Here is an 18325-nt window from a genome sequence, read left to right as displayed (position 1 = left end):
TAGTTCCATCCCCCCTGCCATGGGCAGGGACACCTCACACTAAACCATCTCACCCAAGGCTTTGCCCAGCTTGGCCTTGAACACTGCCAGGGATGGAGCATTCACAGCTTCCTTGGGCAGCCCATTCCAGTGCCTCACCACCCTAACAGTCAAGAACTTCTTCCTCATATCCAATCTAAACTTCCCCTGTTTAAGTTTTAACCTGTTACCCCTTGTCCTATCACTACAGTCCCTAATGAAGAGTCCCTCCCCAGCATCCCTGTAGGCCCCCTTCAGATACTGGAAGGCTGTAATGGGGATTTACTAGCACCATGTGGTTGCTGCCATGCTTTTTTTACCCATTACGTTCAACAGCCAAATAACTCAACTGCCTCATAAGAACCAGATTTTTGGCTGGGAAAATCTCAGGGAAAATCCAGTGTTTGTAACAGAAACAAGTGGTGCATAGTACAATTTTATTGAAGTGCTTGTCCAGGTGAAATACTTTATGAAACTGTTAAAGCTCATTTTGTTTGTCCTAAAGATGTGGGTTTACGTCAGGAGATCTCAACTTCATAATTCAGTCAAACCTGGATAGACAAGCAGGGGTCTGTAGGTCATAATCTCATACCTTTGGTTATTACATGAGAATGAATCAAATTTATGTGATGCCTAGGGAACATTAGGCCCTCAAAGATCATATTTTAGCTACTTGTTTTGGAGCTTTTAAATGCATATAGACTAATATTACAATACAAAGCAAAATAAGACTGCCAGTAAATTAAAAAGAGGTGAGTCCTCAGTTAATGTAGTTTGGTTTAGCTCCATAAAAGTGAGTGAAGGTCTGATGGTTTATAGCAATTGTGACTCCTACACAATCCCTCTGGGGGAGGTATTTTAAGGATGAGTCTGTATATTATACATTAATGTTTCTCTAGTTTTTCAGTGGAAATATGCAATGTTTCCCTGTAAAATGGTGAGAAGATTGTGGTTTTTACAGCTTTTATTAGTTATTGCTCACTAAGGTGTGTCCATTGGAAAAACTATTGAAGGTGTTGATTACTTTCTGTATCCTGTTTTTGATAGCCCAGTACTATAACATATGTTGGACATATATATGCTTTATATATATATAAAATGCAAGTTAACAAACTTCACTGATATTAATGCTGGTGTTCAAATGTGATAGTATTTCAGAGACTTATAAAACAAGCCATTGATGAACAACAAGAAGAATGTAATCAATGGTATCTAAATGTTGTCTGAGTCCTGTGAATTATTGAAAGCTGTGTTTGAAGCCAGTGTAATGTGGGAATCTTTGTTTTGTCTTCTCAGGCATTTCCAACAGTAGCCACCTTGTTCCAGTGGAAAGTATAAAACTCCTAGATTGCTATGCTGATTTGTGGATGAAGCACAAAACTGTTAGAAATAATATGGGAAAATCATCCAACTTCCACCATTTTGAATATTTTTAATATCTGTTGTAGGGAAAATTTGGCTTCTCTGCACTTATATTTGAGCTTAGAGCCCCAGCAACCTTTATATTGGGTAAACATACGCTACAATAAATGATTTCTACTCTAAAGATCTTAAAAATCTGAGTGAAGGGAATATGTGTAGGAGGTACAGTGCATGGGGTAAACTAGGGAAGAATAAAATAGATCTAGTCAAACAATGGAAGGGGACAGATCTTTTACAGTTGTAAACTAGCACACAGTACACTATGATAAATGTTCATTCTATGCAATGCAAGCCAGAGGGCAAAGAAAGATATATGGCAAAATGTATTTAGACTGATTTGGAAAATAGAGGGGTTTGTGAAACTAAGATCTTTAGAGCTTTCTGCTTTGAGAGATTTTCCGAAGCTGAAGTGAAGAAAAAAAGGAGTTCTTTTTCCTAGTACACGCTTTCCCTTTTAGAAGTGGTGTTTCAGTCTAGATCAGTCGTAGTCAAATAAAATTCCAATTATTCTTAATGGAACATTTTGGAAAAACATAACTTTTTCTCCCTACATTTTCTGGAATTTTGGTTTGTTTTTTCTTTAATAGTGCAGCTGTCAAACAAAAACTGAAAAAGCCCATCAAATTTGACTAATTTCTCTTAAATATTTTACTTTCACTCAGAATTTATATTTACATCTTCTCCCTCTTCATCAAATGCTTTGTTTTTTTTTAACTACAGACATTTCTAAAATATTCTATTTTGCATCTGTATTTTGATTGGATTATAGGAAAATTATCCTTAAATTAAAACCAATGTTTTTTGTTTTTTAAAAAATGTCTATTTATTAAAGAATGTTTTGATTATCTCAAGTTGAAAATGTTATCAATGAATATAGGCTAAAAAGCAAAAAGAAAAGAAAAGAATCTAAAATTTGTGCTGGAAAGATCAGGAAATTAGAAGGGAAAGAGAACTGCATCCTGCAGTTTCTCAGATATCCCAAAGTATTTTAAGGTGAAGCTTACGCTATCACTATTAAATAAATACAAGAGCAGCTCTTACATTTCTCACACAGGTTGGAAAACAAGTAAAAGATGGTGAGTAGGACATGTATATGGTTTGGGGTAGGTAAGGAAAGTTTTCAGGTGTCAGTTTTCCCTACTCCAGAAGGTAATATTGTCATGTTGTGAGAAAGCTCTTTCCATAGCTGGAGGATTGTCTTGCAGTTCTGAGGGTTCACTTGACTCTCTGCTTAGCCTTAGAAGGTATTTGTAACAACTCAGAAGATATCTGGGACAGGCTTTCCTTTTCCCTTGCATTTCTGTGTCCCCACATAAAAGAGGTAGGTGGTATGTTTATACTTCACAGAATATTAGGATTTTTAAAAGCAAACCAAGCAAAACCAGACTGTTAATGATTTTTAAGTACTTGGGTATTGCACAGGAAAATAAATATACAAGAGAAGAGGAAGCAAGAAGGGGATAATTTCCTGATGAACAAGGGTCAAATCTGAGAGATCAGTACGAGATTTTACTTCATTGCAGTTTTGTCTCACTGAAAACAAATGCCAGATCACTACTTGCCCCTCAGATGAAAACATACATTGAAATTGTAATAGGTTCCTTTTCTATTTGTGGTTGAAAAAAAGAAGTGTCGTAAAGAACATTATCTAACTTAACAATGAAAATTGTCATCAGATGGCAGTGCTTGCCAAAGAAAATAAAATGTCACCTCTGAAAGACTGCATGCATGAGTCTGTCTCAAGAAGTCCCAGGAGGGAAGGGGGCTTTTATAATAACAACAAAATATGATGCTAGGTTTAAAAAATACCCATACAAGCACTATAATTGCTAAATGGGGAAAAATAATCCCAGCTCTATCATAACTGGTACTTGAGAAAAGCCTAGCCTCCAAATATTGCTTTATATCTGGTCCAACCAAATAAACTCAGTCTAAATTGAATAATACTTTTTCCTTTTTTGTCGGGGTTGACACATAAGGTGGGGAATTTCCCCTTTGCTAAAGGTACATTTATGCTTCTTGTGCTGCTGTGAGTCATTAAAGGCTGGGACTGGCGCTGAGATAATGGCAAAGGAGAAAAATCCTTCTAAAGCCTGGTTTTTAAACTGTCTCATCAGAGACAATGACAGCTTTGGGTGTAGTTTCCCAGGGAGCTGATATTTCCCTTTAAGAACTGTTACCTTTTCTCATGCTGTCTCCAGCTCACTGGGCACTGGCTTCTAATTTGAGGCCAATCCTGACAGGAGAATTGCTATATCTGTTTCCTCCCTTTGAAACAAACTTAAAAAGTCTTGCATTTCTCCACTTTCTGCCTGAATCACGTCTCATTCACGGCACACACTAAGAGAAATCAGGGCTGTCTGGGTTCTTTAAGCATCAAAGCTGCTGTTCTGCTGGCGGAGTTGTTGGATGCACCAGGTGAACAGCCCCTCTGAAAAGCTGTGGAGAAAGAACAGGGCAGAGGAAACTGTGGCATGGGGGCCCTTTCAGCCATCTGGATCTGTCGGCACGGAGAAGGATGCTACACAAGCACAGGGAAGATTTTTGCAGGCTGTAATTAGTTCATCCTGGATACTGGTGCTATCAGTAGAGGGGATAACCTGTTAAAATTTGTGCTCAGGGGGACTAGAAATGGAATAGAGTGAGGGATACAAAACAGGAAAACGAGGATCTGCTGTGGTGAATTCAGCTATCTGGAAAGCTTACATCCTACACATCCCTGGCCTGGAAACACAGAAGCTTTTGCTGAGTTGTTTGGATTGCTTCCTATTCTTAATTAAAGAATGATAAAACTTAAATTACTGTATGTCAAAAACATATTACTTAGCATGGAAGAAAACCTACTTTCCCATGAAACAGAAAACATTGCCATTGGAGAGAGAGATTGACAATAGCTTATAGTTATTATGTTTTTATTTTTGCAGCAATTGCAAAAGCAGGTCTAAAAAAATGGATTTTGAATGTGAAGGGGGAAAATACCTCCTGGAATGGTAAAGTTCTCAATTAGGTCACCTAAAAGCACTTTATAAAAGTCATTGTTAAGTGTTCCAAAAGATTTTCTTTAATTTTCAAAACGGAAAGTTTTGCCTTAGTTATAGTTAGTATCTCCTAAAGTTCCAAATAAAAATATGTTTAGAATCTTCTACTTAAGGTACAAGAATAGACTCATCACTGTAGTTTTAAAATTGGATGCATTTCTACCCACAAAGCTAAACATTTTTTCCTTTTCTTACCCTCATTATCTTCTATTCCCTCTTCTCTCTCTCTTCTATGATGGTGCTCAAGAGAAAGGGAGATGAGAAAGAGAGGTGAATTTTTTACCTTTCATATTTTAAAGTAGGTTTTCACATATGTCAGTCTGCCATTTACGCAAAAGTTGTTGTAATTGGTTTCTCCATGTCCTTCCAAGAGTTTACAGCAGGGAAGCTGAGGCATATAGGGGTTTGTGTTGGGAGTGTAATGCAGAATAAGAAGTAAATCTCAATGTTTTTTACATCCTGGTCTCATATTTCTTACAAAACATTCAAGTCATCTTTCTGATCAACACAAAGCTTTTAAATCACCTTCTTTTCTTCTCAGTCATTCTCAAAGACATTCTCTTCCCTGCCAATCCACTGCCACTGCTGGTTCCAAAAATATTTGTCAAGGTTAGCCCATAAAGATTCAGATTGTTTGCATTTTTATGCAAGACCCCTGAAGTGGTGTCATGAAAATGCTGATTGTGCTTCAAAAAAGGGGTCCAACATCTTCTTTGCCAGAAAAGGGGACTGGCCAAATCTGTCAAGCAAGGGAGGGAGGGGAAATCAGATGAATCTGCAAAAAAAGTTTAGGGCTTACTGCTTCAGAGTGCTTCCATATGAGAAATTTGAAGTTAAATGAAGCAAAAGAAAGAACCCAAGTGATCCTTCCCTCTACTGTCCTTCTGAGAATTACCTGATGGCAGCATTTATGGAGAGCAGCTGTTTGTAAGCGCTCTATAACGGTAACATTTGTACATCATTCCACAAAGACATGTCGAAGTATTTCTAATACCTGTAACATGCCTTTTTGCTGACCTTTCTCGGCCTGGTTTGGTATTTATCATGGAAAGATTTTCTGAAATGATTGATGTATTTGGATATTGTTTGTGTAACCAAACTAGGAGAAGGTGTCATGTTGTCTGCAGAAGGACAGGAGCAAAGGGAGAATAGCTGGTTTCCATGGTACACATAACTGGTGCTATTTAAACTTATTCAGACCTTCAAGAGAAGTTTGGACGTGTTAGAGCATCTTTTTCGTACCAGATCAAATAAGCTCTCTAGGGATAGCTTCTGGTAACTAGAAAGAGAAAACCTTCTAGCATAGCATCAAGGAAGGCAACTGTGTTTATTTGTTGTCAGAGCTATGCTAGTATATTAAAATGCTGCATTATACTTTACACTTGGGGTCCAACACAAGTTTAAAAAAGTAAAAGGTGGCCTTCCCACACCCCATGATGTTGTTACATGGGAGTACTGTGAATATCTAGATGATAATTTTTCTGTCATGGCAGGTTGTTGGGAGTACAGCAATCTCTCAGGTAATACCAGCCGTGTCCCATGTCACACAGCTCAGTATTGCTGTGTTCTGTAATCTCTCAGGTAATACCAGCCGTGTCCCATGTCACACAGCTCGGTATTGCCTCTGCCAATAGAAAGCAGCATGGACACTTTTCAGCTGCCCCAGGTATGTCCCTTTGAGACTGGAGGGCATAAAAGTCCAACTCACTATCTCAGAAGTGATACAGGCTTCTTTGCATTAATTTCTCTATTATCTTTCAGGTTTGAAATGATTCATGACTGTTTGTTTTTGTCTCCAGTTATTCAGTTCAGTGGAGTTTGGCAGAAGATGGCTGCTTCTTCACGAGCAAGTTGCACCAAACAGATTCTACTGGTAAGAGCAAAAATGTCTTCCTCATTTCCTAGGCACAGCTTCCTTATACATGCAGAGGTGTTGAAATGGGGGCTTGAAGGCAGTGTTGCTGAATGCAGTCTGCACTGCTGGTTTGTTGAGGTTAATTTAGAACTGGTATGAAAGTGGCATTATTTCTCCTGTAATGTACAGCACTTGAAAATGAGTCTTTGATCTAAGGATGATGCACAACTGAAAAATACTGAATAATAGTCTTGCTGTGTGTAAGAGTGAGACGTCTTCCAGTGGCCAGTGTTATGCTTTTAACCGCTGTTAGACCTACTTCAGTCCTTGAAGGTGAGCAAGTTAATGAACATTGAACTAGGCACTGCACTACAGTTCTTCATTATGAGCTTAAATCACTCTACAGTATTGCTTCTAAGCAGCAATGCAAGATTTTCCAGTCAGATTTCAAGCTGTATGAATCAGCCATGTGTAAGTTCTTGCTGAATCTTTGAATGTCAGTCATGGCAACAGCAAAACTGTTTGCAAATTTGATGCCAGAGTTACCTTAAAGAAATATCATAGCTTTTTGTCATTGTTGCAAGCTTAACTCTTTCTGCATTAACTTCTGCTATATAGTTTATATCTAAATTCACTTAGGGACATATTCTACATGAATATGACAGAATCTGAGCATCTCACAATTTTGAATATGGGGACATCAGTAATGGATGATTTGACTACAGATGCAAACCCTTGTAGAGGTCACAACCACTGTACAATAGCTCTGAATGTAGGTACAAACTTTATTCTGCAGTTCTTTACTACTAGGATGTTTCTTTGTATTTTGAGTCTTGCCTCCTTCAGTTTCAATCATCACAGACTTACCCAGCAATTCAGGTGTACTGAGCCTCTTCTCATGATCCTGATTGCAGGCAGATCTCTTTGCATTTGCTTTCCATAGCAGTGATTTGCATACCCAGTGTAAAGCTCTGTAACTGTGCTTGCAGTAAAATACATATCTGAAACACCTCCATGCTGTCACTCAATAGCAATTAGTGTAACTTTGACTAATGTGGAAAAGAAAGCTGAGGAAGGAAAGAAACATTGGACTGCAAATATGGTTGTCATATTCTAAATAAACAATGTTTAATTTTTTATATTTCAGTTTACTCCTCTTTTAGCTTACACTGGTGTAAATCTGTGACACTTCTCATGAGCTCTTTATTGAGGCAGCAGTCTACCTGTGAGCAGAAGTTGGTACTTGTCCTATGAATCTGTCCTTTAAAAGAGACTCCCATGGTAGCTTCTAAACTATAAGTTTGTGCCAAACCCACAGGTTTTGAATATATAAATATTCAGGAGTGGTTCTGTCAAATATTTTCTTTTAATTTACGAAAGAAATAAGAGGTCTAGATCAAATTTACTTCTGAAGTTGAATTTGTGTTTGGTCTGCAAAGGATATACCAGAGATTTTGTTTACTGCCTCTGCTTTTAAATCCTTTTCTCAGAACCTGTGTTAGCTGAAGCTTTTGCAAACTAAATTCCATCTTTAATTTAAAGCTTTTTTTTGTGTGTGAGTGTCTGCATAGACAGGCATGTATATATTTCTATTACTCCCTATTCTTTCCTGAAGGACTCCTATCAGGACTTCAAAATGTCAGATGTAAACACACAGCCCCACACAACACTTGTTGTTTTTTTTTTTTTCTGGGCTAATAAGAATAGAAAGTCCTAGAAATCTAGGGACCCAGTCTTTGAGCCACCCAACAAATTGTACTCACTGAAGAGGGTCAGAGAGCTGGAAAGAATGCCCTTATTCCTAGTGTCCTATCTCCTGCACGGCACTCCAAGCCTTTGAAATTTTCCCATCATTACTTACAGTTGTGAATTGAGCTGATAGGTGCCTGCAATAAGAATAATGATGAAAATGATAATTTTCCCTTTCCACAGAGTTCAAACTTTGAAGGCCTCTTAGAACCTAAAAAATAAGTGAACTCAGGCTTGGAGCTTCAGAGGCAAAGAGTAAGATGAAACAATGTTCCAACCACCCATTTAATTCCCTACAGCCATAGACAAAACATGAAACTGCAAGTCTGTATTTTCACCTTGAACAAAATGCCCCTTGAATAACACACCTCAGTATAAGCTAGACTGTGTTTCTGCTGTCAAAAGTAAAAATTATACAACTTGTGGAGACAGCTGTGCCTCATTCTGGCTTATTTGTTATGATCATCATCACCTTGGAAAATAAATACTGCTAGCTGCAGTGATATGGACATTGTCCTCAAAGCCATCCATAGTAGAAAACAGAGCTGTGCATGTGTAATTGAGAATATGTATACCACAGATAGCAACACTGGGCTTTTCTATGCGTTTCCATTTCTGTGCAGTCAATTAAGTACCTGAACACAAAACAAGCCCTGAAGTGCTGAATCAGAAGGGCAGCCCTTTGCACGCAGAGCCTGGCCACTGCTGGCTCCCCATGCAAGAAAAACAATAAAGACTGGAACATAAGAGGGTGCAGATGTGTCGTTGAAATCCAAACTTCTACAGCAACATCTGTCTGGTCAGTGCTGATGTATAAGTTAGGTAGACTTGCTCAGTGTCCTGTGGTTGGTTTGTTGTTGCTTTTGTTTGTTTGTTGTTTAATTGGCTTGGAAATATGCAGAGTCTAATCAACCTGAAAAGTGAGAAGACTGACTTTACTTCTAAAGATCAGAAATGAATAGAGAAGGAAAATGTCCCAAAGTCACAACTTCCCAAAGAAGGCAGACTGTGGGCATCCTCTCTTTCTGTTCCTGGTGCATTCTTTAAATCAAATTGGTTTGAAGGGATAAACCAGGACAAAGCTGTTATTTTCTGGAGAATGAGGCCTATATGCGGATATCTAAGAAAAGCTGAAGAGTTGCTTTAATACAGAATGCTTCCAGGACTATCTAAAGCAGGACTTTCCTAAGATCAAGAAGACACAAAGCAAAACCTTTGGCATCTGTCCTCCTGGAGGATGCATTTACTTAATGATGCTTCTTTTGACAAGGAAGGAACATCTGGAAGACTTTAAAGACTTTTAAATGGATTTGAATGACTGATGAAAGCAAAGATGCATTTTCCCAATTGGTCACTGGTATTTTAATTGGCATTTTTACTCTGTCATGTGGTCTTGTAAATAGTTTGTGGGTCACTCTTCAGTTTGCAGATAAATACCACTGAACTTGCCAGTTTTAGTCTTGAGAAGGCTCTGCCTGGAAATGCTGTCTGAGAAGCTGTAGTGTTTTTACAGCTGCATTTCTTGTATCTGTTTCCAAGATAATTTTCTTCTTTATTCATTTATTTTTGGCTGCTTTGTGAAACACTCTTTCCTGCTACCACCCCAGGGAAATTTAAACCCCTGAAGAACAACATTAAAGCAATCTGCTGATGCTTACTGCATAACTGAGAAAATATTCTGTGTAGCGGTAACACAGCTCCTTATAGTTCATATGTATTTTGTACTCTTTTATCTCTGTTTCATTAAGGGGAGTCATTAGTATGAAAATAGAGTATTTATTTATTGAGTGCTTTCCTGTTCCTTCCTTTTCATTCTTCCACCTCATTCATTCTTCTTGAGCTCTAAGTGATGTCCTGACATCCACACTTGTGATGAAAATGATAGTAATGTTGCTTTGTGGAGGAAGATATCAGATGGGTAATGAGCAGATCAACCTTTTAAATAAGTGACTACAGTTTTCTTATCTAAAAAACCCAACAAAACAACCCAAACCAAAGCAAAACCAAAACAAAACAAAAGGAGGGAGGGAAAAAGGATCCATAATTCTCTGTCTCATTAAAAGGTTGTAAGGACATGTGTGCTTGTCAGGTTTTAGTGATGGGCTACTGTATACACTTGAGACTTCTAATTGTTAAGTCCAGGTACTCTACCAGACCTTTTTTGCATAAACTAGGTATGTGTAAGTGTTATACCGAGGAAAGCATAAGCCACTCAAAGAATCAGTTGTATGTTATGTATCTGATGGAAACATAAAAGAATTCACACTGCATACAGCCCCAAGGCACTGCAGTTCTGCACTGTATCAGCAGTTTTCATGGGGTTTATTATTTCTTTGGTAGGTTCTGGAGATTTTGCTATTAAATGTAGTGTGACAGGAAAATGTGTGAAAATCATCAAGGTACTTGGTAATTGTGGAACTGTGCTCTATGAAAATATCCTAATTACTTCGAAGGACCACTCCAAGCAGTAATAGTTCAGCAGGGCAGGATGGAAGCAGCAAGTTAACATGGGTTATGCTGATAGCACAATGTCTACTAATGCAGTTCGCATTAGGGGAAGAGAATGCAGTAGATGTTAGTTAGAAGAGTTGGATAAATGCTTTATCTAAATAATTGTGAGTTTATTTTTGTGATACTTGGTGATTCTTCACATACATTACGGTGGTATTTGCTTGCAAAGATGCTGGTTTGTCGCAAATACAAATGTGAACACGGTGAATCAGTCATATTGGGAATTACTTTACTTTTTCTTGCTTTTTTAAAGGGGTCCAGCTGTCTAGTCAAAGTTCAATAGTGATCCCCTTCTGACTTGCAAATCCAAACATTCGTGACCAGTAGTTCCAAAAGACCATTCAAAGTGCATACAGTTCAGTGTGGTCAAAGTACGTATGCAGAAAATGCTCATTAAAATGTAGATTTTTATTCTGGTCCTCAGATTATGTCATGCCTTGAAACACAAATGATTTTCTGGCAGTCAGCAAGTCAACGTGTCACAATTAGAGCATGTCCAAAAGAAAATAAAAATAAAAGGTTAAAAAGGTTGTTAAAATGTCTACAAAATATTATGGGGGAGGGAGGGTGTTAGTGAAAATGAGACGTTTTCTGAAAAGATTCTCAGCTAATTCTAATCATAACCTAGCCTTGAAAAACTTGGGGGGGAATAAAGCTGAATGATAAAAATGTCTTAAAAACTAGCATAGTTTTAAAGAAAAGCCCAGCCAGTAAATATTATCACCAAGCTATAATCATTAACTGTATCAGTGCTATTTATTTTCTTATTGTTGTTACTTATTTGGGTGTTGCACCCAGATGAGTGAGTAGGAGAAATACAAAAGAAATACCACTCCATACTTTGAGAAGATCAGAGAGCTGTAAATATCAGAGCACTGGAGCACCTCTCCAATGAAGGCAGACTGAAAGAGTTGGGATTGTTCAGCCTGGAGGAGAAAAGGCTTCAGGGAGACCTTAGAGCAGCTTCCACTACCTATGGGGGACCTACAAGAGAAACAGAAAGGCTCCACTGGTGCAAAGACTGTAGTCATAGGACAAGGGTAATATTTTTAAACTTAAAGTGGGTAGGTTGATGTTAGATATAAGGAAGAAATTCTTACTGTGAGGGGTTGGTGAGATACTTGCCCAGACAAGTACCCCATGCTTGAAAGTGTTCAAAGTTAAGATGGATAGGGCTTCGAACAACCAGATGTAGTGAAAGATGTCCCAGCCCATGGCAGGGGGTTGGACTAGTTTATCTTTAGAGGTCCATTCCAACCAAAACCATTTTATGATTTTAAGATAACTGTCTTGATTAGACAAAATGTACAGTTCAGGGCTTTCATGTGCAACATAGCGTATTACATTGATTAGAAGTAAAAACATATCATAGCATATCTCGTTTCCGATAGGGTCATGTGTCCATGATGTTAATGATTTACTGAAGGAATTACAGGAGATATGTCAGTTTGGTAAGGCATGTTGCTAAGTATCCACTCTGACTTTTGTGTTGGCTTTTTTTTCTGAGTACAAGGAGAAGAAAAGGGATGCAGATATTTTAAAAAAGCAGACAACCAACTTTTCCCCTCAAACAATACAAATACACACACACAATGAAAGGGAGAAAAAGATAAACTGGTAAGCAGCTGGAAGGACAGATGAATAGGTATTTGTGTTACTTTTATGGGCAAAGGCAAAGAAAGTTAATCTTCAGAATAGAGTTATAGAGTATACAGCTTTTCTTTTCCAGAGAATACTAGAGAGCATGTTTTAAAACCCCGACTGTGTTCATTGAGCAGGTGAAAGAGCTGAAAATCAAGTGAAAAGAAGTGTCAAAGCCCTGTTGGAGAGATCTGGGCGAACCATCTCAGTGTTCTTGTCAGATCTTGGCTTGGTGAGATTTGCATGCCCACCCAGGTGGGCTGAGACAATTTATTTGGCATTGTATCTGGGCTGTTTACAAATGATGCTGCATATCGCTGAAGACCTTTTAATCACTGTAGGGCAACTGCTGGAGGCTGACGAGGAAGATGCCAATCAAAGAGCATTGTGACAGCCTGTCCAGAAAATCATCCACTTGATCTAATACACAATGCATACCTGATGCTTTGAAGTGTACTAGAAATTTAATTAAAATATATGTATTACATAGCTTCAGTAGGATGAAGATGGGCACATCACAAGGGGACTCAGGACAGTTGTTAAGGTTTAAACCCAGTCAGGTAATTCGTTCGCTCACTTCCCCCCCTTTCTTGCCCTCCCCCTGCTCTCGGAGGGACGGAGAGGAGAATCGAAAAGAATGCAACTCCCACGGGTTGAGATAAGAACAGTTTAGTAACTAAGGTATAACACAAATCACTACTGCTACCACCAATGATAATAATGATAAAGGAAATAACAAGGGAAGAGAATACATCATCTCACCACCAGCCAACCGATAACTCACCCCCCCAGCCCGACCAAGTTCTGACCGATACCTCCTCCAACCCTGCAGTCTCCCAGCCCTTCCGGCTAACTCCCAGTTACATCCTGGGCATGATGTGCTGTGGTATGGAATACCTCTTTGGTCAGTTTGGGTCAGGTGTCCTGTCTCTGCTTCCTCCTGGCTTCCCCTCCTCCCTGGCAGAGCATGAGGCTCACAAAGTCCTTGGCCAAACCAAAATATACTTGTTATCAGCTCTGTTCCTGAGCTGAAAGTCAAAACACTGCACTGCACCAGCTACCAAGAAGGGGAAAAAATGACTGCTACTGCTGAACCCAGGACATAATCCACCCCTTATTCCATACCATTCACGTCATGTTCAGATCCCACGTTTTCAATATACCATCACTCTTATCTTAGTGCATGGACCAGTCCCTATAAAGCTGCTGTGTCCATCTGGTCCATGATGTCAGGCTCCATCTCTTGTAACAGTCTTCCAGAGCAGGAGAGACTGTGTGCAGTGTTCACACTCGTGAATAACCTGGGCAATAGTGTCCATTGCTAAGTCCACCCCTCGATCATGAGTCCATCTCTTTTGCATCTCTGCCCTGATGGCCTGAAGTGCCATGGGCCCACCAGGCTCAAAATAATTCACTGTCCCCTTCAGCAGTTTCTGCAGCTTGTTGCTGGGGACTCCATACAGCTGCCTTCCATCTCCAATGCTTCCAAAGCACTGGAGGGGCCCAGTGGACTAGATACTTGCCCATACTGTCCCACACACCCTGCCACTCATGGCTGTGCAGCCTTGGGGAAAACCTCTTGGTCCCCCTGTATTGTCGTCTAACCCCAGACAAGACCCAAACCCGACTCTGCTTAACTTTTGAGATCAGACAAAATGGTTGTGGGTAAAACACAGTCTGTGTGTGTGCCAACATGCTGATCCCCATCACAATCAGCAGGCAGGTCCCAAGGATACCCAAAGGCCATTCAAAACCTTCAGAACTCTCAGTTGATGCTGCTGTGCTTGTCACTGGGGCTGGTGTAGCTGCTGTACTTGTCACTGGGGCTGGTGCAGCTGCTGTGCTTGCCGGCTCTCCCACCGCCAGCTTCTCTTTTCCTGAGTCCAGCTCTTCCTCCTCTGCCTTGCTGGGAAATGCTGCGCGGTCTCCGGCATCCTCCTGGGGCTCGGGGGACGGCTTCCGGGAAATGCTCTCGGCCGTCGCGGGGCTCGGCTCCTCCGCGGGGCTCGGTTCGGCCGCGGGGCTCGGCTCGGCCGCGGGGCTCGGCTCTTCCGCGGGGCTCGGCTCCTCCGCCGCCTTCTCCCGCTGCTCTGCAGCCCCTTCCTTCTGCTCCTCAACCACTCCGGCCTCCCCCACCGGCCGCCGTCCCCTCGCGGCCTCCGGCCCCGCTCCCGCCGCCGCTTGGTCCCCGGGGCCGCTCTCCCGGGCCGCTTCGGCTGCCGCCGGCTCCCGGGGCCGCTCCCCCTCAGCTCCCCACAGCCTCACGAAGATGGAGGCGAGGGTGAGGGCCAGGACGGTGAAGAGCAGCCGGACGGCCAGGTACAAGTCCACGGCCACGTCCGTCCCGCCCTGCTGCTGGAGCCCGCCCGTATTACAAGCCATTGCCATAAAGCACAGTGAGACAAGAACCTTAGCCCAGGCCCCATACTTGATAAACACTAACACAGCAAATACCGGCTCTAAGTAAGTTACAACATTCTGAAGCTGTGAGATCAACAAGAACAACTCTGAGAGCCAATAAATCAGCATTGTGACGAGTGACTATTAATCCAGTCAGATCTGTCGTTATCTCAACCCTTCGTGCCCCACGTTGGGCGCCAAAAAGAACTGTTAAGGTTTAAACCCAGTCAGGTAATTCGTTCGCTCACTTCCCCCCCCTTTCTTGCCCTCCCCCTGCTCTCGGAGGGACGGAGAGGAGAATCGAAAAGAATGCAACTCCCACGGGTTGAGATAAGAACAGTTTAGTAACTAAGGTATAACACAAATCACTACTGCTACCACCAATGATAATAATGATAAAGGAAATAACAAGGGAAGAGAATACATCATCTCACCACCAGCCAACCGATAACTCACCCCCCCAGCCCGACCAAGTTCTGACCGATACCTCCTCCAACCCTGCAGTCTCCCAGCCCTTCCGGCTAACTCCCAGTTACATCCTGGGCATGATGTGCTGTGGTATGGAATACCTCTTTGGTCAGTTTGGGTCAGGTGTCCTGTCTCTGCTTCCTCCTGGCTTCCCCTCCTCCCTGGCAGAGCATGAGGCTCACAAAGTCCTTGGCCAAACCAAAATATACTTGTTATCAGCTCTGTTCCTGAGCTGAAAGTCAAAACACTGCACTGCACCAGCTACCAAGAAGGGGAAAAAATGACTGCTACTGCTGAACCCAGGACAACAGTTTTCAGGAGATCTGAATTAAGCAGCTGACTGATAGGGAATAGCAAAAGTAGTAAATTTTGCTTGTTTTCTATATTAATTTTTTTCTGAATTGAAGACCACATTTGCTTCCGGTTTGGCTCTGGGAGAAAATCAGACTGAAGGTCTGAGCCTCTATAACACAGGCTGCTATTATCTTGCTAACGTATTTAGGCAGCTTCATGTCTGCCAGCTTAAAGATACAAATGAACTGCAGCAAACAACGCTGCCAGGGGCCAGAGTGAAGAGCAAATCTACAACTGTGCCTTTCCTTGGCCCTTACAATGCTGCTACTGCTAACATTTCTGATGGTGAGTAACACATAGTAGAGCACTTTGCCACTAGTCAGTGCCTTTGACATTGACTGTTTTCGTATCAGAAAGGTCAGTGTTACATCCTGTGCAGCCAGGGTGCAAGGAAGCATACTCTCAGTTGCCAGTGTTCACTAAATACCCCACTGGCTTTTCAATGGATTTAGTGAAAACCTCTGCTTACAGTTCTCAGCTAGACCCTGATGTTGCTCTACCTGTTTGGTACAAACAAAGCCTGAAATCTCTCAGATTTATCTTGAGAATTAAGATTTTATGCCTGTCTGGCTTCCAGAGATACAAACTTGCCAGCCCCGTGTGTGTCAGCAAGGACAGGAAAAACACTTGAAGCATCCTCTTTCCATTGCTATTAAAAACCCATTTAGAATCTTTGGATTTGTGATAAGTTTTAGTTCTTAAGAAATTGAGATCCAAAATACACTTTTATTCCCTGGACAAGGCTGAGAAAATTGCCCAAAGTCACACAGCAGAGGCTGATAGCCCTCTGGTAATAACCAGATCCTCTGGTCCTAGTAGTCCCTTGACAGAACATGTCACTCATAATCAAATCAAGATTTGTCACAGCAAAATATAACTCCTCAGTCCTAAATCCTTAGCTTGGCAGGGTTCCACCATGCATGAGAATAAACCTCCTCAACCTCGTTAGATTATCATGGGGATAGAATAGTAACTTGAATGTTCTCTTGGAGGTCATAACTGAATAGAATCTTGACCATTTACATGGCTCTCTCCCCTTCTCCCCTTAGAGTCTTATCCTCCAGTAACATGTTATAGAAACACTGCAAAGATCTGATAAAACCTGTCTTTCCCTGTACTTATTCTGGCACAGGGAAACTGGTGATGATTCCAGTACAGTGTTACCCAAGCTTGCTGCTTGTAAACAACAGAGCTGACTTTAGGCTATTTAGATTTGTGTTGTTTATAAATGCCATGCCAGTATCCTGTGCTGCATGGAATGACTGGCTGGAGTCTGTGCTGGCTTGGGACTCTGCACTGTATTACTCTGAATAGGACAAAAATGCCTCTTACCTCCCTGTATCCTCAAGCCTTAATGCAGTGGGTGCTCTAGTTTTGCATATCCACAGATTTTGTTCATTTTCTGAGAGGTTTAGATAGACAGGAAAACCAAGATTGACTGAAATGAGCTTTGCAGTGCAAAACAGATTTTCGTAACAAAAGCATTAGATCCTTGAGGTAATTGCAGAGACAATGTTGGCATTGAAATAAAAATAAAGGTGTGACAATAATTTTTTTTGTTTATACGTTGCATGTGTATAGAATTTGGCAAATGCTGCAATCCTGTTTATGTTGGCTAAATTGTGTCCCTACCCATGGCAGGGGGATTTGAGCTAGGTGATCTTTAAGGTCCCTTACAAACCAAAACATTCTGATTCACTTGAATAAGCCTTTCTGTACTGAGAGGCCCCAGTCTGATGGATGCATAAGTTGGTGTGTTTTGGTTTTCCCTATTCGCTAGATTTATCTTAAAAAAAATCATCCAGAGATACTTCATAAATAAGTACAGACTCCCATGAGCTTCAACGTCAATCTCATCCACTTCCCCCCATTTGAGATCTGCAGAAGTAGGCAAGCATCTGGATACCATGTTAAAAATCTTGATTTGAGGGCTAGTCTATAGGAGAAGCTGCAGTGCTATGCAGTATGTCTGGAACATGGAACATGTCAGTCTTCAGAAGGCATTGGACTAAGCAGCTGATTTCTCCATATGCACCTATAAAGGTCAGCCCTTGAGGCAGTTGCATGGTATAGTTACCTCTGGATTTCTCTGTATCTATGTCAGGAAGTTTTCACTGCTGTTTTCTGTTGTATGTTTAATGAGCAGCATACTGTGTTACCAGAGTTGACTTGGCATTCTTGCTTTAATTGACTTCCTGGCCTCCTCCAGAGCATACTGACTGGGCCACAGCACTCCAAAAGGCCAGAAACATGCATCTTAACACAGTGGGAAACCATGATCGTATTAGACTGTAATAGCAGAGAAGCAGTAAATAAGGTAGGTTTGGTCCACTATATCAGGTAGCCGAGTTCAGGGGCTTTAACTAGAGGGGGCCTTCCTCCTTCTCTCCTTTCAACCCAGTAGGATGTCTTAAGTTTCCTGCAATATATAAAAAAAGAGATATAGGACATGAGAACTATCCTAAAATCAGGATTTAATCCTGGTAACTGAATTCTATCCACTTAGTTTAGATCCTTATTTTAAGAAATTCCTCCCACCCAGCATTACCAGCAATAGATACCTATCTCCCTGAGAATTTGCATCAGTCTATTTCAGAGTTTTAGGAAGTTTCCTCTCTGAAGCATCCCACAAAGGGCTGTGGCGTTACTGCAGTGGAGGAGAAGGCTTGGTTTGCTGCTGGCCTCAAAGCTGTAGGGTATGTGGACATCATGAGGTGGAAGGCTGTGGATAATCCCACTCTAGGCTTAAAAAGTTATGGTGAGAGTAAAAGTGACTACCCATATCCTGGAAATCACATCACCCGTTTACCTGCTTATCTATTTTAGTGTTAATAGCAAGAGCCACCATTTTTTCTGGGTCAGTGTTGTG

General features: G+C 41.0%; 1 protein-coding gene across 5 annotated transcripts in view; it reads left to right on the top strand.

Annotated features, from left to right (window-relative positions):
* SORCS1 (sortilin related VPS10 domain containing receptor 1) overlaps positions 1-18325 on the top strand; it is a 300139-nt gene that overhangs the window by 187476 nt on the left and 94338 nt on the right. For all 5 annotated transcript variants that reach the window (XM_062601967.1, XM_062601966.1, XM_062601965.1 and 2 more), the window contains one exon: positions 6278-6351. In XM_062601967.1, the coding sequence (XP_062457951.1) occupies positions 6278-6351 (74 nt within the window). The remainder of the gene's footprint in view (positions 1-6277; positions 6352-18325) is intronic.

The sequence above is a fragment of the Pezoporus occidentalis genome, unplaced genomic scaffold (assembly GCF_034315485.1).
Source record: "Pezoporus occidentalis ecotype Australia unplaced genomic scaffold, CSIRO_AGI_Poc_V1 ctg73, whole genome shotgun sequence".
NCBI lineage: Eukaryota > Metazoa > Chordata > Aves > Psittaciformes > Psittacidae > Pezoporus > Pezoporus occidentalis.
Note: the sequence above shows the minus strand (reverse complement) of the source record. Positions and strands in the feature narration are given on the sequence as shown.